Source organism: Terrapene carolina, unplaced genomic scaffold (genome assembly GCF_002925995.2).
Source record: "Terrapene carolina triunguis isolate 2854851 unplaced genomic scaffold, T_m_triunguis-2.0 Scaffold228, whole genome shotgun sequence".
In the NCBI taxonomy this organism is placed as follows: Eukaryota; Metazoa; Chordata; order Testudines; family Emydidae; genus Terrapene; species Terrapene triunguis.
Genome location: NW_020664579.1, coordinates 4,599,015 through 4,624,011, shown reverse-complemented (window position 1 = coordinate 4,624,011; position 24,997 = coordinate 4,599,015). Strand labels below are relative to the sequence as shown.

Below are 24,997 nucleotides of genomic sequence, written 5' to 3'. Positions count from 1 at the left end.
GGGGGGGGGGGGGGGGGGGCGGAGAAATTACTGCAGACACAAAGAAGGGAGGTGTGATCAAATAAGTTTGAGAACCACTGTTCTAGATCTTTAATCATTTTTGTTGCTTTTCTCTGGACTTTCCTGAAATGTGGCACCCAGAACCGGACACAATACTCCAGCTGAGGCCTAATCAGCCAGCGCAGAGTAGAGTGGGAGAATTACTTCTCGTGTCTTGCTTACAACATTCCTGCTAATACATCCCAGAATGATGTTTGCTTTTTTTGCAACAGCGTTACACTGTTAACTCCTATTTAGCAGTAAGAGGTAAAAGTGAAATGGGGGGGGGGGTAGCAAGGAGGAAAGGATACAGGGGGAGGGAAAACAGGGGAGTGGCATATCAGGGGAAAGGAGCCAGGCATGGTGAGAAATCCCCACATTTTGTTAATTGTTTCTAGGATGCCAGTGTGTTCAGGTCAATAGGCACTTGCCCCTGTGCTTAATCTTGAAGTTTGTAGGTTTAAAAGCGCAGAAGATCTCTAGTAGTTTGACACCGCTGGGTGTTGCTTTCTTCAGGTCATTCTGGTCCAATGTAAATTCAGATCAGATAACTGTGCCCATAACGCCTGTGTTTCAGGTGCAATGTGGATTTGAAGGTGGCATAGTTCGTGTGGTAATGCTCATTTGCAGTGCCCCTTCTCTTAAATCCAGGGAAGGGGCTTAAGTGACCCTGGTGAGCAGTTATGGGTAAGTCAAGTGGGGAATACTTTTTCTCGGGTGTTAAATTTTCTTCTTGGGGATCCTTTATTTTGGTGGTGATGGGGGGGGGAGCCTTTAAAAGTGGCAGATGAGGTGTGATGGCCACATGGCATAAATAGCTCAGCTTTCCTGCATCCAGACAGCTCTGCGGCACAACCTAGTCTGTCTCCCTGCAATCTGTAGTACAAGGATGGGATGCACAGCATGCACCCACTCATCACTGTAGTGGAAGGCCTCCGCCTTTCTAGACAAGGGGTCAGAAACCAGAGATTCCCCCGGCGTACTGAAGAGTTCCTCAGTCTGAGGAAAGGTTCGCTTCCAAGCCCAATGACTAGGGTTACCATATTTAAAAAATAAAAAAAGAGGACACTCCAAGGGCCCTGGCCCTGCCCCTTTCCCACCCCTGGCCCCGCCCCAACTCCGCCCCTTTCCCGCTCCAACTCCGCGCAATCCCCGCCCCTTCCCCAAAGTCCCTGCCCTAACTCCCCCTCTTCCCTCCCAGCCACGCAAAAAGGGCTGCCCGAGCGCTACCGGCTTCACGGTTTGCCGTTGCTTTTCGTGGCGTCACACCTGGCACTTCCCCTCCTGGGCTCCAGCTGCTTTGCTCCTCCCCTGACTCTTCAGCTCTGTTTAAGAACCAAGCTGCCCGAGCGCTACCGGCTTCAGGCAGCCGCCATGCCTCCGGACCCTGCGCCGCCGGAGCAGAGCAGCTGGAGCCCGGGAGGGGAAGTGCCCGGCCGGCGGCTGGGGTCCGGAGGCAAGGGGGCTACCCGAAGCCGGAGCGCTCCGGCAGCTCGGCTCTTAAACAGAGCCGAAGAGGCAGGGGAGGAGCAGAGCAGCTGGAGCCCGGGAGGGGAAGTGCCCGGCCGGTATTTTTCCCGGACATGTTCGGCTTTTTGGCAATTCCCCCCGGACGGGGGTTTGATTACCAAAAAGCCGGACATGTCCGGGAAAAAACGGACGTATGGTAACCCTACCAATGACGCAAGTTGGAACCGTTACAATTGCTGAGCAGTGGGGTAAGAATACGAAGCACAGGAAGAGGAGAGAGGAAAACCACAAATGCTGATGGCACAGAGCCTTGTATTGGAAAAGGGTGTCAAAATCAAGGGAGGCAATCTGAATTTCTATTTAAAAATATCACAGTCAGAATTCAGGTAAAACACCGTTTCCCACAAAGAGACTCCAACTGTCGCATTTGTAACCTGTTCATCCGAACAACGAAAACATCTGACTCCGGTTGCCAGCTACGAGCTAGTGGCTGCAATACACCCAATAGCTGCAGGTCAACCAGGAGCTTTCCATTCACAGCTTCAAGGGCCCATGCCAGTTTGGAATCCCACAGGGCAGCAGACCCAATAGGAAAGAGACATGAACCCGTTCCCAACATTACCCAACCACTGCCTTCACCCAACCAACCCTCAGTTCTCATTGGCTTGTACGTCCTCCTCCAACGCCTCTGACATCGCACTCAGATACTGCCAGCTCAGCGCTGCCAGAAGCATGGCGCACGAGAGGTAGATGGGGGAGTAATGGTTACGGGAGACCACCGTGCCATTGGGCAAACATATTGTCTGGATAGAGACAATGATCTGCTGGGTCTTGTTAGAAGACGGGTCTGTGCTTGGGATCTTCCGATAGATCTGAAGAGAGAAAAAAGGCCCACGCAAGATTAGGAAATAACCATGAGAACAACACACCATCTTGTAGCCCCTCAAATGTGAAACGGGACCTTCCGCCCAGGAGCCGTATCACCGCAGTGATGCCATGGATATTCAAACAGGACAATACTCCCCAGGAATGGGAAAGCTGCCCGGTTTGAAAGCCGCACTGGGATCAGAACGGCGCCAGCTTAGCAAGATTCTAGTCCCATTTCCCTGGGAAGGTTTTGTGGGAGAACTGTGCTCACGGCTGAACTCAGCTTTAGCCCATACTCCTTAGGAGTCAGTCTGCAATGGCGTTTGAGCCATTAGCCTGAACGAGGCCTATTGTTTTTTAATGCTGCTGGGTGCTGTTTCTGCAGTAGGGCACTTTCAGCCGTGTGCAGGAGTCTGTTGCTTAAAATTAAAGTAACAGTTCCTGCTTGGAAGTCCTTGCTAACACCGCCTGCACTCAGATTTGAAACAGGGACACATTTAAAAAAGATATGTAGGTGCCTAATTCCCATTGGTTTCAGTGGGATTTAGGAACATAAGTACCTGTAAAAAACTGGGCCATGGGGCCTAACCTTTTTGTAACCCATCATAAGCCCTGTTATGAATATGGTTAAGTCAGGTCAGCCCAGAGCTACTCGGAGGTCATACAACCACTACAAAGGGTGGGTGGAGGGATAGCTCAGTGGTTTGCGCATTGGCCTGCCAAACGCAGGGTTGTGAGTTCAGTCCTTCAGGGGGCCACTTAGGGATCTGGGGCAAAAAATTAGAGGGGGAGGGATAGCTCAGTGGTTTGAGCATTGGCCTGCTAAACCCAGGGTTGTGAGTTCAATCCTTCAGGGGGCCACTTAGGGATCTGGGGCAAATCAGTACTTGGTCCTGCTAGTGAAGGCAGGGGGCTGGACTCAATGACCTTTCAAGGTCCCTTCTAGTTCTAGGAGATGGGATATCTCCATTTATTTATTTAAAGTGGCATCTAACTCAGGGGCAGCGTTTGCCTCTTGCCAGCAAGAACCGTCTGTGAACCAGTTAGCTCTGATTTTAACAGGGCCAAGGTACTCCCTTGCATGAGCTCACAATATTGTTCTCAGACACTTTTCAGACCGTTCCCATCCACACGGTCCAGGGGAAACATGACAGAATGTTGCTAGGGACAACCATAGACCCAAGCGTAGCTAGCAATGTTCTACAGTGGCCCTGCCCATGGCTATGTGACATCCTCTGAGCAATCTTCTTGCAAGAACCATTTTGTTTAATCAGAATTTGGTGGCCTGGTTTTCAATGGTAATTGATGCCAGTGGGGCCAGCAGCTTCTCACCAGCTCCTCAGAGATGAGGACCATGTCTTTATTTCCGTATAGCATCCAGTGCACTTCTGAGAACTCCCATTGACTGCAGGGGTACCTGCATTAAGGGACTGTGGCACTGTGGGACGACAGTTTTAGAAATAGGTGAGTCAAGCCACCAAAGTGTTGCCCTACATATCGGCCAATTTGCACAGTCATAGCAATTAAAGGCCATTTGTTCTCCACGATGCTCTGGAAAGATACAAACTTTCCAGACAGGAACTGTGAAATTCCCCATTAAGTTGACTCACTAGGAAACTGTACAGTATTTATACAAACAAATATGGGGTGTTTACACAAATTGTAGCATAATGCAAGACCCGATTGCATACAACTGTGTAATATCGGTGTTGCATTATGCTACAGTTTGTATAAAATCTGAATGAAACCTGAGACAGAAATGAGTGAGGACAGAGAATCTAAAGCACCAAGGAAAACAGCTGCATTCCAGACTTTACTACTTCAAGCTGTTTCATGCTACACTCGTTTCTAGATCTTCAGCAATTTCGGTCAAAGCAAAATGAAAGTTACTAAACGGCTGAAACAGAGAGTTACGGTGGTACCCCCAGTTTAGCCCTAACTGCATAGACCTGAGGAGGAAAGAGGGAACATCTACATTTGCAAGTTAGTCATTCAAAGCAAGCGACCCAACCCACCTCTTCCACATACTGGTACATTATAGACTTGACAGCCTGTATGTTTGAGGCGTCCATCATTAAAGTGACAGCTTGTCCTTTCCGAATCTTCACCACCCCCCTAAACACCTGTTTGTTATTGTAACAGGCCGCCAGAGTAGCGATGGCCATCACCTAGGGAGAAATGACAAAACCAGTATTTACTCTGTGCTGTAAGCCGTGCACACGGGGTGAAATCCTGGCTCCATTTGAAAATCGATGGCAAAGCCCCCATTGATTTCAGTGGGGCAGGATTTCAACCCCAGTGTTAAAGGCAGAGCTTAGCTTAAAGCAGAAGATAGAGGAATGATTTCTAAAGAAGCAATGCTCACAATGGAAGACTGAAGCAACGACAAGGAAGACGGAACAGAAAGGTTCCTAATATTTTCATTAACTATGTAGGATTGTCTTAGTTTAGGAGAAAAAAGAGTCCTGTTTATTTACATTCATCTGGCAGCACCCCTCTCCAACCCCCCACACCATATCCAAAAGCAGAGTCATTCCCTTGGGGAAAGACACAATTTCTCAGGACGAGGCAAACACTCAAAATGCATGGTGAGCTCCATGTTGAATTTATTTATGTACCGTTATTAAATAATGCTACTATTAAACACTATGCATAGACCACAAAAGACATCCAGTGCCAAGGGAGAGGATGAAGCAGTTAGAAGATCCTGTTTAAAACATCTGCAAATGTTAACCTACCTGCGGAATAGCGCAGAAGTTGAAGACACTTTGGGTTTTCAGTCTAGATAAGTAGGTGAGGACATCAGGGATATGGTGTAAAGCATTTGTGATCAGTTCATTCATACACTGGACGGCCACGTCAATGTTCTCTGGCTTGGCGAGATCCGACAGCTTCTTGGCATACCTGCTCCAAACCTGGGAACGCCGACAGTACATAGGAACACCACTCAGCCGTTAGCACTTTTCAGACATTCATATTCAAAGGGGGCCCGTATCAAACAAAAATCCTATTACTGAACGTCACCTCAGTCTCATAATCAGACCTCGTTGCAGTCAGAAAGAGGACCTTTAAAACACTCGAGTTTACTCTAACCTGCAATTCCATTCAGCCCCATGACAGGGCCCCTCTCAATGAGACATACTAGGATACAGAGACTAACTTCTAGTAGAGAGTCCTACCAAAGTGGTGAATTTCTAGACAGGCACAAATCAAAGGCATGTGGATCCCACTCTGCTGAGAAGCATTTGACCCAGATGGGAGCTCTGAAGCTGAACACCCAAGCCTCTGATTCTGCAATGCACTTACACATTTATTACAACAGTGATGTCATATCCTGCCAATGGTACTGGTGCAATAGCACCCAGGGTGTTCTCTGTCAGCAGAGGTTTCTCTAAATGCTCTGCTGAACAGGTGCATGACCAAGGACAATAAGCCTGGTCTCCTAGATTGCAGCTTTGCTCCATGATAGGGGGAGAGGGATGGCTCAGTGGTTTGAGCATTGGCCTGCTAAACCCAGGATTATGAGTTCAATCCTTGAGGGGGCCATTTAGGGATCTGGGGTAAAAATCTGTCTGGGGATTGGTCCTGCTTTAAGCAGTGGGTTGGACTAGATGACCTCCTGAGGTCCCTTCCAACCCTGACATTCTATGATTCTATCACAGGGAAACAAAAATAGCACCAACATTCCAGCTTCTCCTCTGAATCTTGCTTTAATGGACACATTAATGAGATGTTTGGATGTGAATCATGCACTTGCCATCCCTTCATGTGACAGTTAGTAGCATGCAAATTTATCAATGTTAGCAATAGAGTTTAGCCCCTGTGGGGGACACACTGCTAAATGTGACTGCTCAGAGCTCTAGGGCAGAAGCGTTTGGCCTAACTCCATACAAACAGACTTGGGCAAGTTTTTTTGAAAAAGCCCAGAGATCAGAATAGGAACTGAAAGTGAATTCTGTGAAATGAGTCTCCTAACTAGTTCTGACTAAACTGCCTCAAAGCAGTTCCAGTATCTCCAGTCCTGTCCCTTTCAGATGAGCTGTCTGCATCACAACACTAACACTTCCTAATGAGCTGCATCTAGCAGAAGTTCTCATCTAAAAAAGGTCTGGTTTCCTTTACCTCTCTGGGCCAGAATTCTCTTCCTGCCAACTGGTCCTCCAGATAATCACGGATGATGATGGTTTTCTCAATGAAGACGCCCATGGAATTTGCAAGCTCTGTGTCCTGTCCTACGATAGGGTCTTCTAGCTCCAGCACAGAGAACAGACGGGAAAGGCCAATGCCCACCAGCCCAACAACGTAGTGACAATACTGCCAGGTTTGGAAAGGGAAAAAAATGTTTATCCATCTATATCCCCTAGTCCGAATGGCTACATCAAAACGACACCTGTCGGTTACTGAGTGTGCTGTGTTTGCCTTTCCTCATTTTGATGACTATGTCGGTGGTATTTGATTTCGTCTCTGAATTCAGAGTTACATGGGCTGAGCATTCCTAAGCATGTCTCTTCATGCCTGTGCTCGACAGCCAACGTCCCTACACCAGGAATATGCTTCTGCAGCATGGAGTCTACCACCAGAGCACTGCTCCACTCAGGAAAAATAGGAAATGTGTCATCCACAGCTGTTAGCGGCTCAAGGGTTCCGCCTTCCAGATGAAAGACCCATATGAGAGCAGCTGCTCCAGTGGCCCATTCTAGTCAAAGAGCTCCAAAACAGCATCATAAGAACGTAAGAATGGCCATACTGGGGCAGACCAAAGGTCCATCTAGACCAGTATCCTGTCTTCTGACAGTGGCCAATGCCAGGCGCCCCAGAGGGAATGAACAGAACAGGTAATCATCAAGTGATCCATCCCCTGTCACCCATTCCCAGCTTCTGGAAAACAGAGGCTAGGGCAGGGGTAGGCAACCTATGGCACACGTGCCAAAGGTGGCACGTGAGCTGATTTTCAGTGGCACTCACACTGCCCGGGTCCTGGCCACCGGTCCGGGGGGCTCTGCATTTTAATTTAATTTTAAATGAAGCTTCTTAAACATTTTAAAAACCGTATTTACTTTACATACAGCAATAGTTTAGTTATATATTCTAGACTTAGAGAAAGAGAGCTTCTAAAAACGTTAAAATGTATTTCCGGCACGCGAAACCTTAAATTAGGGTGAACAAACCAAGACTCGGCACACCGCTTCTGAAAGGCTGCCGACCCCTGGGCTAGGGACACCATCTCTTTACAAACACAGTCATTCACAAGGATCAGTAACAACATACAGTAGCTATTCAATGCCTGGTGAAATTTACACAGCGATCTCATCGCTAAGATAACTCTTTACATTCACATCGAAGGAGGCTGCCCAAGTAGCAAGACTCTGAGTTAACACTTTGTCCTTTGCTCATTTTGGGTACCTATCTACAACTGGGTGAGCGTCACCAATCCCAGGGGAGAAGAAGCTGTAATGATCATGCTGATCGCTGCGGCAAGTGCAGAATACCAGGCCTCCAACAGGCATGCTCAGAGCAACAGTTGCTCTGAGCATGCTCTCCATGCTCACTTACAGATTTACTTACCTTATCCCACTCTTGCAGGGAATCAGCCTTCTTTTGCAAGAACTCTGCCATACCAGCTCCCATCTTGTGACAAATATCTGCAATCACATCTCGATACACCTTTGCCAGGTTCCTGAACTCCAAGGAGATCTACAGCAGAAACCACAAGGAAATATACATAGTGCTGAAAGTGAAGCAGAATTTGGCATTCATTAACAGGCTAAGAGAATGATAGGTTACAGCTTAATGGGGTTTTATCCTGCTCCCCACTGAAGGGATTGGCAAAATTCCCCACTGGCTTCAATGGCAGCAGATTCAAGCCACTCAGCAGTAAACACAGATTCAGCAAGTTCTTAAACAAAAATTCCTCTGATCTTTGGCCACAGCTCAGATGCAGTCTGTATCTTCATGAAGACAGTATGACTTTGGGCAGCATCACTTGAGAGTTCATGAATGACAGACTTACAACAATAAACTCTGTGGGAAGAGTCCCAGCAAGTGAACAGCAGGTAAACTGATGGGAACAGTGAAAAGAAAAGATCTCCAGTGTTCTTTTGCAGCTCGGCTCTCTATATCCTCCCCAAGGCCCATCTCCCCAGATGTCAGCATGTGTGGATTGCCACTGGATGCCTTTCTCCCAGGCAAAGCAGCATGCTCACATCACTCCTAGTCTCAAACTGCTCCCACGGCTCTCCATGTATTTCAGAGCCTAGTTCAAAGCTGCCCTCCTTGTTCTTAAAGCAACCCATGGACTTGGTCTTTATCTTCCAGACCTCGTCTCTTTCTTTTCTCCACTCCCCGAATCCTCTATTCACCTAGCTTCAGCCTCTCTCTCTATCACTTCACTCAAACCTCCTCTTCTGACAGCTGAAGGAGCCTCCTTATACCGCTATTCTTCTGGCCTATCCTTGGTACCGTGTCTCTCTCTATGATTGTAGTTTTCTTTTAATATTTCATAGACGTGTGGCCAGAAAGGACCACTAGGATCATCTGGCCAGACCTCCTGCATAACACAGGCCAGAAGTTTCCATCAGCAGCAGCAATTCCACCATTGAGCTCAGTAACTCCTGGTTGAACTAGACCATACCTTTAAGAGAGACATCCCGTCTCAATTTAAAGACTTCTGGTGACAGAGAATCCACCACATCCATGGTTACCTTGCCCTAATGGGTAATTCCCCTCACTGTTTTAAAGGCGCATCTTATTTCCAGTCTGAATGTGTCTAGCTGTACCTTTCAGTCACTGGATCTTGTTATGCCTTTGTCTGCTAGCTTAAAGAGCTCTCCAGTAGAGTCTTAACCTTCTCTTTGATAAACTAAATAGAACAAGCTCCTCAAGACTCTTGTAAGTAAGTAACAGATTCTCCAAAGCCTCCACCAAGGTAACTCCCTCCATAAACTGGGCATCAGGAGGTCACAGAGCAAGTTGCTATCATTCCCCTTCCCTCCAGGGGACAGAGTAGGTCACACCTGAGGTCTATTGACATGGAGAGCACGAATTAACGAGTCTGTCATTCACAGTATGAAGCTGATCTACTTTTTCAACACCCAAGGGAACATATAATTTTTAGAGCCAAGTTTTCAGCGGGTGACCCTCACTTGCACACACGCAAAGTTTATCAGCATGTAGTTTCCCCCCAATTTTGAATGCAGTCACATGTGCAAGTGACTAGACCCCCTAAATCACCACAATTACGCACAACTGCAGTGAAATGTACATGACCGTAGGTATGTGAATGGATATGATTTTGGGCCTCTAAAACATAGTCCTTGGTGTCAAAGCCGGGAAATGCCTCAAATTCTGGGGCAGTTTAGAGTTACAAATAAGTTGTTTTCTGCATCCCTTATTCATATATTGGGCAATGCAGGCCAACAGCAAACCTGGTGACACTCCAGCAGGCATTGCCAATGACCATGACTTCAGTCAACTGGCAATTCCTACGTACCAAGTTGCAAAGATGTTTGAAGCGGATACTGGTACTAGTCAACATATGGGTTATATTATAGTTTGAAACATGGAAACTAATGTCTCACCGTTGGGAAGTCCTCAAGCACTTGCTTATACTTCTCCTTGCTCTCCATGTATCTCCAGTCCGGCTGATACAGATAGGAGTGGAAGTCATGCAACATTGGGACCTTGGTTTCTAAACTGATGGTCATATCATCTTCTACAGTGTCCAGGGCTCGGAGAACCAGGTACAATATGCACACAGCATGACTATGGAGGGAGAAAATTATTCCCTATTACTTGGGATTCCCTATTACTCAGAAAAGTAGTTAAAAATTATCACATGGCTTTTGTAACAGACATTCTCAAATTAAACAGTCCAGCAGCAAAGTGGGGGCTATCCAATTTATTGCACTGAATGCAGCATGTATGATTACCTGCCTTGTGGGCAGGTGACATGTGTGTGCATTCGGTGCAAGAAGCTCAAGGCCCTCAGAGACTGAGTATGGGCTCTGGACACCAGAGCGGCTGAACTGGAGGAGCAAAGGGAGGCAGAGAGGTAGAACCATAGAATCAAAGAGTTAATCTAACCCCCTGCCACGATGCAGGGTTTGTTGCGTCTAAACCATCCCAGACAGATGGCTATCCAGCCTCCTTTTGAAAACCTCCAGTGAAGGAGCTTCCACAACCTCCCAAGGTGTCTGTTCCATTGTCTTGCTGTTCTTATAGTTAGGAAGTTTTTCCTGAGATTTTATCTAAGTCGGCTATGCTGTAGTTTGACCCCATTGCCTCGTCTCCTGCCCGCTGTGGCAAGAGAGAACAACTTTTCTCTGTCTTTTTTATGGCAGCCTTTCAAATATTTGAAGACCACTATCATATCCCCCTTAATCTCCTCTTTTCCAAACTAAACATACCCAGTTCCTTCAGCCTTTGCTCGTATGGCTTGCATTCCATCCCTCTGATCATCTTTGTCGCTCGCCTCTCGATCTTTTCCAGTTTCTCTACATCCTTTTTATACACTGGTGACCAAAACTGGACACAGTACTCCAGCTGAGGCCTAACCAGCGCTGAGTAGAGTGGTACTATCACCCCCTGTAACTTGGCTATTTCTCTGTTAATGCAACCTAAAATGTATTTGCTTTTTTTGCAACAGCATCGCATTGCTGACCCATCTTGAGGCTGTGATCCACCACAACTCCCAGATCCTTCTCAGCAGTGCTGCTGCCAAACCAGTTATATCCCCCATTCTGTTTTTTTGCATTTGGTTTTTCTTCCCTAAGTGTAGCACCTGACAGTTGTTTTTGCTGAATTTCATTTTGTTATCTATAGCCCAGTTCTCCAATTTATCAAGATCCCACTGAAGTTTAGTTCTATCCTCCAAAGTGTTGGCAACCCCCTGGCAGTTTTGTGTCATCTGCAAATTTGATCCATACGCTCTGTATTCCCACATCCAGGTCATTAATAAAGAGTTAAACACCAGTCCCAGAACAGATCCCCATGGAACCCCACTTGGGACTTCCCTCCAATCCAACATCATACCATTAATAGTTCTTTGTTTGTGTTTGTTTAACCAATTATATGGTAGTTCTGCCAAGCCCACATTTCTCCATCTTATTTATCAGAATGTTATGTGGGACTGTGTCAAAAGCCTTGCTGAAGTCCAGCTATATTATGTCAGAAGAACATAAGAACAGCAATATTGGGTCAAACTAAAGGTCCATCTAGCCCAGTATCCTGTCTTCCCACAGTGGCCAATGTCCGGTGCCCCAGAGGGAATGAACAGAACAGGTAATCCTCAAGTGATCCATCCCCTGTCACCCATTCCCAGTTCCTGGAAAACAGAGGCTAGGGACACCGTCCCTGCCCATCCTGGCTAATAGCCACTGATGGACCTATCCTCCATGAATTTATCTAGTTCTTTTTTTAACCCTGTTATAGTCTTGGCCTTCACAACATCCTCTGGCAAGGAGTTCCACAGGTTGACTGTGCGTTGTGTGAAAAAATACTTCCTTTTGTTTGTTTTAAACCTGCTGCCTATTAATTTCATTTGGTGGCCCCTAGTTCTTGTGTTATGAGAAGGAGTAAATAACACTTCCTTATTTACTTTCTCCATACCAGTCATGATTTTATAGACCTCTATCATATCCCCCCTTATTCGTCTCTTTTCCAAGCTGAAAAGTCCCAGTCTTATTAATCTCTCCTCATACAGCAGCCATTCTGTACCCCTAATCATTTTTGTTGCCCTTCTCTGAACCTTTTCCAATTCCAATATATCTTTTTTGAGTTGAGGCGACCACATCTGCACGCAGTATTCAAGATGTGGGATTTAGATAGAGGCAATATGATATTTTCTGTCTTATTATCTATCCCTTAAAGATTCCCAACATTCTGTTCACTTTTTTGACGGCCGCTGCACATTGAGTGGATGTTTTCAGAGAACTATCCACAATGTCTCCAAGATCTCTTTCTTGAGTGGTAACAGCTAATTTAGACCCCCATCAGGTAAGGATGAAGCTTTGGTGAAGGCTGGAGCCAAGGGGAAGTGGCCCAGGGAATTGAAGGCAGTTTTGCTGAAGGAACACGGCACCATGTGGCTGCTATTCTTAGAGTTCCCGGGCTGGGACGGGGAGTAATGGGCGGGCCTACAATTGGACAGCGCCAGCGAGAACCCCCACAGAAGGGGATCTGAACTACTTAGTGGCCTAGCTGGAGAAAGGGCAAAACCATTGTTTCCAGGGAGGAAGCCCTGGTGGTACAGGCTGAAACCAGGGCCTGGACTGTTTAAAGACTCCAGACACACCTGACCAGAAGGGGGCACTCGTGAGAGGTGGCTGCCACACCATTACACCTAGTAAAAAGGAGAGGATAAAAGTTGATAAAGGACATGTAGAAGCTGAAGAAAAACAGTCAAATGAAAAAGAGGCCCGTTCAATTACATCACATGAAGGCCAACAACTAAAAAGGGACAAATTTTAAAAGTGTTTGTATACAAATGCTAGAAATCTGAATACTAAGATGGGTGAACTTGACTGCCTGATATTAAATGAGGATATTGATATAATAAGCATCACAGAAACTTGGTGTCACTATGACAGAGGTGGGCAAACTACAGCCTGCGGGCCACATCCGGCCCGCGGGACCCTCCTGCCCGGCCCCTGAGTTCCTGGCCGGGAAGCTCGCCCCCGGCCCCTCCCCTGCTATTCCCCCTTTCCTGCAGCCTCTGCGTGCCGGGCCACCAGCGCAATGCTCTGGGCGGCTGGGCGGCGCAGCTGCAGAGCCCGGCCTGACCCGGTGCTCTGTGCTGCGCTGTGGTGCGGCTGGCTCCAGCCAGGCGGTGCGGCTGTAGCACTGCCAGCCACCGGTGCTCCAGGCAGCGCGGTAAGGGGGCAGGGAGTGGGGGGATTGGACAGAGGGCAGGAGAGTTTGGGGTGTGGATATGGGTCGGGGCGGTCAGAGGGTGGGGAACAGGGGGGTTGAATGGGGGCGGGCGTCCCGGGGGGCAGTCAGGAAGGAGGAGGGGTTGGATGGGGCAGTGGGGGGCAGTCAGAGGTGGGGGTTCCGGGGGCAGTCAGGGGACAGGGAGCGGGGTGGTGGTGGATGGGGCAGGGGTCCTGGGGGAGCCATCAGGGAAAAGGGGGGTTGGATGGGGCAGGAGTCCTGGGCGGGGCCATCAGGGGCGAGAAGCAGAAGGGGGGAATAGGGGGCAGGGGCCGGGCCATGCCTGGCTGTTTGGGGAGGCACAACCTCCCCTAACCGGCCCTCCATACAATTTCCTAAACCCGATGCGGCCCTCAGGCCAAAACGTTTGCCCGCCCCTGCACTATGATAAAAATGGTACACAGTAATAACAGGGTACAAAATATATAGGAATGACAGTGTAGGTTGTGCTGTTGGGGGACAGGCACTATGTGTGAAAGGAAACAAAGTATAGTAAAAATCTTTAAAGAATCAAACTGTACCATAGAATCTCTATGGATAGAAACTCTATGCTTGAATAATAAGAGTTTATTAGGAATATTCTGCAGACCACCTGACTAGACTGGTGATGGTGACTGTGAAATGCTCAGAGATATCAGAAAGGCTATAAAAATAGAAAACTCAATATTAATGGTGGATTAAACAGACATCCCAGCAATAATGGGGGATTTCAACTATCCCCATATTGATTGAGTACATGTCACCTCAGGACAGGATGCAGAGATAAAGTTTCTAGATACTTTTAATGATTGCTTCTTGGTGAAGCTAGTCCTGGAACCCATAAGGGGAGAGGCAATTCTTGATTTAGTCCTAAGTGGAACACAGGATCGGGTCCAAGAAGTAAATATAGCTGAACCACTCAGTAATAGTGACCATAATATAATTAAAGTTAACATCCTTGTGAGAGGGAAAATACCAAAGAAGCCCAATATATTAGCATTTTACTTCAAAAGGGAGAACTGCACAAAAATGAGGAGACTAGTTAAACAGAAATTAAAAGGAACAGTCATGAGTGAAATGCCTGCAAGCTGCATGGAAACATTTAAAAACATCACAATAGAGGCTCAAATTAAATATATACCCCAAATTTAAAAAAAAAATAGTAAGAGGGTCAAAAAAGTGCCACCATAGCTAAACAGAATAAAAAAGAAGGTTCCAATCAACAAGGCACTCTTTAAATATCTGAGGTCAAATCCTACTGAAGAAAATAGAAAGGAGCATAAATTCTGGCATATCAGGCGTCAGTATAATTAGGCAGGCCAAAAAAGAATTTGAAGAGCAGCTAGCACAAGATTCAAAAACTAATAACAACAACAAAAAGTAAGTATATGACAAGCAGGAAACCTGCCAAACAATCAGTGGGACACTGGACTATCGCGGTGCTAAAGGCGCACTCAAGGAATACAAGGCCATTGTGGAGAAGCTAACTTAATTCTTTGCATCGATCTTCACTGCAGAGGATATGAGGGAGATTCCCACACCTTGAGCCATTCTTTTTAGGTGACAAATGTGAGGAACAGTCCCAGACTAAGGTATCAGTAGAGGAAGTTTTGGAACAAATTGATCAGTTAAAGAGTAATAAGTCACCCGGACTAGATGGTATTCACTCAAGAGTTCTGAAGGAACTCAAATATGAAATTGCAGAACTACTAACTGTGGTACATAACCTATCACTTAAATCAGCTTCTGTACCAGATGACTGGCGGATAGCTAATGTGATGCCAATTTTGTTAAAAGGGCTCCAGAGGTGATCCTGGCAGTTACTAGCTGGTAAGCCTGACTTCAGTACCAGGCAAATTGGTTGAAACTATAGTAAAGAACAGATTTATCAAACACATAGATGAACATGATTTGTTGGGGAAGAGGCAACATGGCTTTTGTAAAAGGAAAATCGTGCCTCACCAATCTACTAGAATTCTTTGAGGGTGGTCAACAAATATGTGGACAAGGGTGATCCAGTGGATATAGTGTTCTTAGACTTTCAGAAATCCTTTGACAAGCTCCCTCACCAAAGGTTCTTAAGCAAAGTAAGCAGTTACGGAATAAGAGGGAAGGTTCTCTCATGGATCAGTAACTGGTGAAAAGATAGGAAACAAAGGGTAGGATAAATGGTCAGTTTTCAGAATGGAGAGAGATAAATAGCAGTGTCCTCCAGGGATCTGTACTGGGACCAGTGCTGTTCAAAATATTCATAAGTGATCTGGAAAAAGGGGTAAACAGTGAGGGGGCAGAGTTTGCAGATGATACAAAATTGCTGAGAAGAGTTACAAAGGGATCTCACAAAACTGGGTGAGTGAGTCACAAAATGGCAGATGAAATTAAGTATTGATTAATGCAAGGTAATGTGTAGTGGAAAACATAATCCCGACTATACATACAAAATGATGGTGTCTTAATTAGCTGTTACCACTCAAGAAAGAGATCTTGGAGTTCTCTGAAAACATCCGATCAATGTGCAGTGGCAGTCAAAAAAGCTAACAGAATGTTAGGAACCATTAGAAAAAGAATAGATAAGTCAGTGTCTATATTATTTTCAGTCTTTACAATGGAGCGAATCATGGTATTCGCTAAGTACTATCAGTTTCTATTGTGCAGAAAAGATTTTGCCTTCGGGTTTGTCTACATTTGAAATGCCACAGCAGCTGCACTGCTGTAGTGCTTCCGGGTAGACACTACCTACGCCGACAGGAGGGGTTCTCCTGTCAGGGTAGGTAATCCGCCTCCCCAAGTGGCAGTAGCTAGGTTGAGGAAGAATTCTTCTGAGGTCTACCGTGGGGGTTAGGTCGGCTTAAGTACACCACTCAAGGGGGTGGATTTTTGACAACCCTGAGTGATGTAGCTGGGCCGACTTAATTTTTTAGTGTAGACCAGGTCTGAGTTACTTTTGGTTCCAGTTTAGCTAGAAGGTGCAGAGAGGACATTTTCTTCATCTGGACTAGATCATTCAAAGAGGGGAAACCAAGCAGGAGCTGAAAAAGCAGGAAAGCCGTTTTCTTCTTCCAGTCTATGAATAAAACCCTGGTGTGAAAGGATGAGATCTCAAAAGTCTACCAACTTGAAGACAGTGGGGCCAGATTTTCAAAGGTATTTAGGCTCCTAATGATGCAGATAGGCACTTCTGAAAATGCCACCAGGCTCCAAAGCAGGTCAGGTACTTATCTCCCACTGACTGTGCCTATTTGTGGCCAGGATACTCGATTAACCCCCTCCTGGCCCACTCAGCCAGGTGCTTCTGCTGGGCTCTTGCTGCTTGCGTAACCCTCTACTGACCAGCTAAGCTAGGTGCTCCCATGGCATGGATACATTTACATTAACCCTGTCCCAGCCAACCCAGCTGCACTAGTGACCTTCCCATGCCCAATACCCCCCAGCCACTCCCATTGCTTAATTAACCCTCTCCTATGAGGTTTAGGTGAGGGAATGACTGGCCCCTGCTGCACAGTCTATGCCTATTAACTTCCTCATGTCCAGCTCCCTGCTGTGGGCACTCACCGCAGCTCCCCGTCCAGGGCCTGGATGACGGCGGCGAAGCTCCGGCTGGTCTGGTTCAGGTACTTGTAGCAGGTCTTGAGGTTGTCGCTGAGCGCGTCCTGTGGGCAAAGCAGAGGGGACACAGGCTGCTGGAAGTGGGCAAGGCCAGGCAGACCCCAGAGGGGAAGCTGTGGTGCAAAAGCCGGCTGCCCCTGCAGAGCTGGCCTAGTGGCAAGGAGGAACACACGCTGGATACCCCACTGTCCCTGGCCACCCTACCACAGGGGGAACAGCATGGTCTGCTGTGCCTCCTAGCAGAGCTCCAGGGGGCCTGGAGAGAGGACCCATCCCGCTAACCCTGTGTGCCCCAGAGACACTGACCCCCAACGACTGATACTGGACCCCCAAGGAGAGTCCCCTCCCCATTAATTCCATGCACCCTGAAGCAAACCGTGACTTAACTCTATGTGAAATGGCTGCCTCTGTTGTCACCTACCAGGATATCTTGCAGCCTCAATACATATGTTCAATGCATAGCACCTTCTCTGTGCTGCTAGGTGGTAAAGATTGATTTAAAATCTGTAAGCGAGTTATTTGCCCGTCCACTAGTGCACTGCAAGTCTTTATGGAATATGAACATGCATAGCTAAGAAAAGAACACGGTCAACTTGAAATCTAGTTGATTTTTTTAAGTTTAAATTAGTCCCATGTACTACACTTCCCTGGGTTCTGCTGCTTTATGGTTTTACATTCACATTTTCCTTCTTTTCCCTGTATTTTTCACTCCCCTAACCTCATCTGGAAGAACAACACAAACAGGGGCAAACTGATTGGCTATGCAGAGAAATGCTGAAAGTAATTTAACACCAACAGACCCCAGTTGTCGGGATTGAACCTGCGACCTCTGGAGCTTAGTGCATGAGTCTCTATCGCATAAGCTAAAAGCCAACAGGCTGTTAGTTAAGGCTGTAAAGCAGACTCATGATCTATCGCTAAGTGGTCTCGGTGCCACTAGATGGGACAGAGCACCACACCCAGGAGGTGTGTGGGTTACAGTAACTTGATATGAAATGTTATATACAATGAGTAAAGCTAGGAAGGAAACCCCCAGAATAAATGGGTTTTCCTCTGATCTCTGACTGTTACAGTACTCTTTGGTATCACTTGTAACGCTAAATAGGTCACATATTTTCAGACAGGAGCATGATAGAAGGTGAAAGTGTTGATTTAGTATCTTTTATTGACCAACGGAGAATTTTATAACACAAAAACTTTCAGACCAAGAGGGATCTTTCCATATTGAATTCCCTATATCCATCCATATTTTTAGACAGACCATTCCCCATCTCATCTCAGCTGGAGATGGGATAATTAAACCCAGGGGAGATGATCAGCCCTAACTGTAATAGAGATTGTTTGGAGGGAGAGGGGGAACATATTTTGAAAGTGTTTTCTCCAAGGGGAATGACTTGCCTCACATTAGTGTCAATGTGAAAATAGTTGATTAAAAATAGCACTTACCATCCTTCTGAACAGTGACTGCTAGCAGTCACCAGCATGGGAACCCAAAGTGATGCCTCAGTACTACTAGCTGATCAACACTGGTGTGCCCCATTGGGCTGCAAAACAGGCAAGATCTGCTCTCAGTGAGCCCCATTGACAATCACTGATCACACCCACATAGATCAACTTGCAGGACCTGTGTCTTAGGCCACAGCTACACTGCAAACTTTGGCTGACACAAGTTTCATTGGCGCACGGCTGTCACAGTTAGTATATTGCATGTGTGTGTGCATATGTAACACCGACCAGACCCCGGTCGTTGGCAGGTGGGATCAAACAAGGAGTAATTGACAGAACAAGGAGTAATGATCTCAAGTTGCAGTGGGGGAGGTTTAGGTTGGATATTAGGGGGGGAAAAATCACTAGGAGGGTGGTGAAGCACTGGAATGGGTTACCTAGGGAGGTGGTGGAATCTCCTTCCTTAGAGGTTTTTAAGGTCAGGCTTGACAAAGCCCTGGCTGGGATGATTTAGTTGGGGGTTGGTCCTGCTTTGAGCAGGGGGTTGGACTAGATGACCTCCTGAGGTCCCTTCCAACCCTGATATTCTATGATTCTATGAACCTGGGACCTCAGGAGCTAAATGCATGACTCTCTACAGCATGAGCTAAAAGCCAGGTGGCCCTAGGGCTGTAGCAGGCTCATTAATCTCTAAGTGGTCTCAGTGCCACTAGAGGGAACAGAGCACCACACCCAGGAGGTGTGTGGGTTACACATACTTGGCTCCTTGTGTCAGCGCTGCGTATACTCACCAGGAGTGCTTGTGTCAATGCACAGTGCAGTGCGCCATGGGTAGGTATAGCAGTGTGCAACTCTCCACCTCCAGCCCACTGTCCTTTGGGAAGCATTGGCAATGCATGATGGGGCAGAAACAAGTCGTGCAGGGGTGCTGGGAGCAAGGGGTAAACTTCCCAGGGTGCAACTGTCTCCATCCCATAATGTCATCTATATCGCATAATTTCCGCACCTTTTTTTAAAATTCCACAAACCCGCATTGCCCTTCTCCTTGTGCGCCATCTCTGACAGAAGCATAGAGCCTGCCCAGCGCTGCACCTTTGTCACAAGCGTTGCAAGCACAAGGGGCATGAGCCTCCGGTATTTGCAGAGCCATAAGAAGAATTGACTCAGTGAGGGACGTGACAGTATCCCTTCTTCTGCATCCCCCGTGCAAGCTGCTCATAGATGTCCACCTCTCTATGGGTGGTCTGGAGTTGTGCCTGTACGGCCTCTTCTCCCCACAGGCCCAGGAGATCCATCCAGTATCTCCTGTCCACGCCCAGCCAGAGCTGGGCAGTGGCACACAAGGGAGAGCTGCTAGGTGTGCTTGCCAAGCTGGACCATGAGGAAAAGGCATTTCAAAAATTCATGTAACTTTAAAGAAGAGGGGGGCCCTTCCGGTCTCTGTGACCTGAGGGCAGTAGAGTTCACAACCGTGACCAGAGCAGTTGGTGTCTGGCATTGTGGGACAGCTGCTGGAGGACTGTTAGGGTTGACATAAGTAATGCAATGTCTTCACTCACGCTATGTCTACATTGCTATATCGACCCTGGCTCAGTGCCACTCGGGGAGATGGTGCTACTGCATCACTGTAATGGGGCACTTACCTTGGTGGGAGACAAATTTAAGTGTAGACACATGCACAACTAGGTCAATGCAAGGTGGCTTATGTCGCCCTAACTTTGTAGTGTCGGCCAGGCCTTAGGCTCCACTGCTCCGGCAACTCATGGTGCCCAGGCAGACTCTGCATCCAGTCAGGGTGACTTGCAGGATCGGTGCCTTAGCCAGTACAGCTGGCTTTATTGCGGGTGATTCATGGGATTAGTACAGTGGCGACGGAGTCTTTCACCTCTAGGACTTGAGTCTGATCCTGCCCCAGAAAGAAGTGACCTGTTCCCACTGAAGTCAGTGGGAGTTTTGGCACAGAATTCAATAGGAGCAGGATTGGACTTCAGTAGTTGTTATCATGGGCCTACTGACATTAACTGCTGACCGTAGATGAACTTTGTGTCCCTCCACCCATTGTCTTACCTTGATCCAGTGTCCTTCACTCTGACCTCACAATGAATATTGTGTCACAGACTCCAGGTCAGGGCCTTGCCTTGGCCAGCTGGCACATGTCAAAACCCTTTCCATTCAGCTGGAAACAGTCAATAAGACTTCTGAGAACAACAGTGTTGCCCTCAAGCACCAAGAGCCCCACCTAGTCCCACGAAGGCCTCCACTTCAGAGAGATAGCGTTTGGCACACTGGGAGCACCAAATATCTGTAGGCATGTACTTGTTAACAGGACAGCATCAAGGTTGGACACTGGTTTTATGGGTCAGACGAGACGCCCTGTGGCCAGCACCCTCAGCCCGCACCCCGCCCGCTCTGCTCACCTGGTCCAGTGGGGGCATCACCGCTGCGCCGCCGCCCATCTTAAACCGCAGCAGGTTGTAGATCTCCCGGGGGCGGCCCAGCCACTTCCCCACCTGCTCCATGGGCAGCCGCGCGCACCTGGGGATGAGTGACAGAGGCACAGAATTTCTACGTGGTGCTGCTGCCCAGCCGGAGGATCCTCCCAACGCGGCGTTAGGACGGGCCTCATCCCCGTCTCCTGACTGCACCTAGCAGCGAAGCCTGGGGTGCGCGTTGGCAACGGATGCTTAAAGGGGCTGCAGCTCATTTCGGAGCCAGAGAGACTGTAGGGTCCAGCCCTGTGTGTGGCACCCCAGGGGCCCTGTGGGGAGGGGGCATCCGGCAGCCTGAGCAAAACCCACCCCAGGGGAGCGCGTCCTGCCCTTCCAGACACCATTGCCCCAGCCCCATTGCCTGCCACTGCCCCCACCAGACAGGGAGCCCCCCACATCCCAACTGCCCCACTGCCCCGCCCCCACTGCTCTGCTGCCCGACACTGCCCCCTGCCAGACATTGACCACCCCCACCCCCACCCCAACTGCCTCATCGCGCCCCCGGCCAAATACATCCTCCCCAGCCCCTCTGCCTGACAGCACCTTCCCTGCCTGACACTGCCTCCCCACATGACATGCCCCCCCACCTCTGCCACATACAGCCACGCCCAATACTGCCCCACCCCCGCCAGACACCACCCCCACTGCCCAAACACTGACCACCCCCCCAGGCACCGCCCCATCACACCGTGCTTTTCCCCGCCCCTATACAGACACACTGTCCTTCTACCCAATTCCCACTGCTGTTCCCGACTCCTATACCAATAAACTGCTCCGACTACCCAACACCAGCCCTCAGAAACCCAGTTTCCATGTAGACTGGCGCGATGGCACAGTTGCTGTGATGGTCCCTGTGCCTGGCACCGCCGCTGTCCCGTATTGTATCCCATCACCTTGTGTTACCTGTGTGCGCCCTGGCGAGCTCCCTCTCTGCTCTGCGCCCTGCAGAGACCCCTCCCGGCCCTGATCCTGCTGCTGGACCAACTGCCTGAACCCAACTGCCATCAGCAACGGATCCTCTGGGGGGAAATGTCATTGTCTCTGCTTCTCACGCTGTCCGGAGTGGTTCACGACCGGGAGTGCCAACGTCAGGGCAGACTGACAAAAGCAGGGCAGCCCCCCCAGTTCGGGGGGTATGTTCTATAATTCGATTTCATCCACCCAGTAACAAATGTGAACTCCTGAGTCACGGTAGCAATCTTTCCGCGGGTCTCCCCCTCCATCTTTTGTCCTTACTCAAGGGAAATGGAGTCCGGTCCGGTCCGGTCCTATCATGACCGCATAGGATAATGACTTTACCACACCTACTCTCTGCCACTGAATCCTTCTTCCTACCTTCAGTGGGATGACAGTCATGGAGCAAGTATCCATGCACACAGTGGATGGTTATCGTCACCCCTTTCTGTTGCCACGGCGGCCTAACCAAGGTGCTTCAGACTAGGGAACATGAAGCTGCTGAGTCTACGACTCCTCTTGTGGCTTCCTGGCCTATTCTGAAGGGAACTGTCTTTATCCCAGACTTGCCTTTTACACCGGCCAACCCACAGAGTTCCATGAACCCGCAGTCCATGTATGGGCAGTCTTTCTTTTTGGGTCCTTTGCTCCCACCCTGGTAACAAACTACTGCGCCAGTGGTTAGAGCACTTGTATTCGCCCCTTGCATCTCTTTCCTGGGTTTTGATGAAGGAAGCACTGGAATGGGTTACCTAGGGAGCATAGGCGTGCGCAGCACATTTCATTAGGGTGTGCACCCAGGGAGTCCCACCCAAGCCCCGCCCCCATTCCAATCCACACCCTCCTACTTCCCGCCCCCTGACTGCCTCCCTCAGAACCCCAACCCCCCCTGCTCCTTGTCCCCTGACTGCCCCTTCCTGGGACCCTGCCCCTAACTGCCCCCCAGGACCCCACCCCCTATCTAAGCCTCCATGCTCCTTGTCTCCTGACTGCCCCCTCCTGAGACCCCCCCACTCTAACTGCCTCCCTAGGACTCTATCCCCTACCTGTCCCCTGACTGCCCCGACCCTTAGCCACACCCCTGCCCCCAGACAGAGCCCCGGGACTCCCACACCTATCCAACCACTCCCTGCCTCCTGACAGGATCCCCAGAACTCCCAATCCATTCAACCCCTCTGCTCCTTATCCCCTGCCCACCACCTCCAGAGACCCCCCCTGCCCCCAATCACCTCCCAGAACCACACCAACTATCCAACCCCCCTGTCCCCTGACAGCCCCGACCCCTAGCCACACCCCTGCCCCCCGACAGGCCCCCTGGGACTTCCATACCCTATCCAACGCCCCCATTCCCCGTCCCCTGACTGCCCCCGAGACCGTCAGGCCCATATCCAACCCCCCTGACCCGGCCCAGCCCCCTTACCACGCCACCGCTCAGAATAGAGTGCCCACCAAATCCCACCCCCTGGACATCCCCTTGACCAATGACGTGATGGCACTTACGGGGCAGGCGCAGAGAGCGCCAACCAAGCTGGAGTGCAATGGTGAAAGAGCGCTATGACTGACGTAAGTCAAAGGTCACATGTAGTGCTGGGGAGGCAGCGATTGGCTGGGTGGGCCCGGGTGGGGGGATAAGGGGGGTCTTGGTAGCAGCATGGGGTTCACTGTGTGACACAATTACAACAACTTTGTGCAGCCGCTGGGGAAGTTTGTACAGGCAACAAATACACCCTGTGCAGGCAGGGGGGACCCTGTCACCCCGACTCATAGGTGCTGACTTTTGGTTTTGCCGGTGGGTGCCCCATCCTGGCTTCACCCCCTTATCCAAGGCTCCACCCCCACTCCACCTCTTCCTGCCCCATCCCTCTAGACCCCCCTGAAAACCTCCTTCTTGCAAACTCCCTCCCCTAAATGCCTCCCACCCGCTGCTCACTCCTTTCTGCCCCTCCTGCCTTAAGGGCGAGGTGTGGGTGCTGGAGGAGTACTCTGCCAGTTTTGAGGGGAGGCTATTTTCAACATTTATGCACTTTCATTCTAGTTATTGAAAGTGTGTCTATCATTGGGATCTCCCCTTCCTGATGTTTCCCAGTTCTTGCTCTCCACCTGCGTCCCTTTTCCCATCTCTCTCTGCTCCCCACTTCCTGGTAGCTCTGTTTAACAGCTGCTCCCACCCACGCACTCAAAGCAGCTCTGTCTTCCCCGAACCCCACCCCCTGCAGCCAGCCTAGAAACTACATGCCCTGACACAGAGAGAAATTTAATTCAACGGCCCAGCATAGAAATGGCCCATTCATTCATCCTGCTGTGTGGCTGCTGTGTCGCTCCAGCTCTTCCCAATCCCAGGGCTGCAGCCCACCCCCGCTTTGACTCCTTCACACACTCTACAACTTTTGTGGGAGGGGAGCCCCTGGTGGGACCATGGCCAAAGGCAGGGGAGTGGGGGCCAGTTGCTTACTCCACCGGGCTGCAGCAGCCCAGCACCCTGAAGCAAGAGAAGCTCAGGTGTCCCAAGGTGAAGCAGGGCAGGAAACCTACTTCCACATACTCCTCCATTCATTTTACTGCAGCGTCTAATGATTCTGGTGGATGCCTCCAGACCCAGACCCTAGAAGCCTCAGGGAGGCTCCGCATAAATTGCTCAAGGATAATTGAGTCCATCAGGATCTTTATGTCCTGCCGATCTGGCCTCAACCAACGAGTTGCCCAGTCTGACCTCTTCTGTAAGAATGCCCTGGGACGTATCCCACCATTCCACCTAGCCTCTCTACATTTCTGGTGGTACCTCTCTGCTGACAGGCCCACCCTGTCCAGAATAGTGGCTTTCGGAGGGTCATAGTCTCTGGTTTGGGGTTCGCTCAGGGCCGTATAGGCTGTTTGACCCTTGCTGGTGAGATAAGGGCCAGTTGTAGCACCCAAGTACCATCCAGCACAGGCAGCCACCCGCTAAAAAGGCACTCAGGGCCTCTCACAGGGCCATTTTATGTCCCTGGCCCACTACCCGGTTTCCAGTTCCCTCACTGAAAATTACTAACAGCTGCAGGAGCTTCTCCTGTCGGCAAAGTTAATCCACCTCCCCAGGGCCGGCTCCAGGCACCAGGCACCCAAGCTGGTGCTTGGGGCGGCACCTGGAGGGGGGCGGCGCGGCGCTCCGGCCGCCGGGGAGAGCGGGGCCACAGCCGGGCTCGCCGCCCTCCCCCCGGCGCTCTGGCCGCCCCCCCCCC

General features: G+C 49.4%; 1 protein-coding gene across 3 annotated transcripts in view; it reads right to left on the bottom strand.

Moving 5' to 3' along the window:
• Nucleotides 1-20,888, bottom strand: part of FDFT1 (farnesyl-diphosphate farnesyltransferase 1) — a 60,934-nt gene extending 40,046 nt beyond the window's left edge. Inside the window, exons 1-8 of one of the 3 annotated variants that reach the window (XM_024194593.1) lie at nucleotides 20,754-20,888; nucleotides 16,837-16,934; nucleotides 9,954-10,137; nucleotides 7,942-8,070; nucleotides 6,499-6,690; nucleotides 5,115-5,291; nucleotides 4,392-4,544; nucleotides 2,160-2,381 (exon numbers count right to left, since the gene is read on the bottom strand). In XM_024194593.1, the coding sequence (XP_024050361.1) occupies nucleotides 2,160-2,381; nucleotides 4,392-4,544; nucleotides 5,115-5,291; nucleotides 6,499-6,690; nucleotides 7,942-8,070; nucleotides 9,954-10,137; nucleotides 16,837-16,934; nucleotides 20,754-20,855 (1,257 nt within the window). In that variant the 5' untranslated portion in view covers nucleotides 20,856-20,888. Of the gene's footprint in view, nucleotides 1-2,159; nucleotides 2,382-4,391; nucleotides 4,545-5,114; nucleotides 5,292-6,498; nucleotides 6,691-7,941; nucleotides 8,071-9,953; nucleotides 10,138-16,836; nucleotides 16,935-20,753 lie in introns of those variants that run through there. The other 2 variants (XM_026656356.1, XM_026656355.1) reach the window with 2 other exon arrangements.
• Between the last annotated feature and the right edge of the window lie 4,109 nt (nucleotides 20,889-24,997).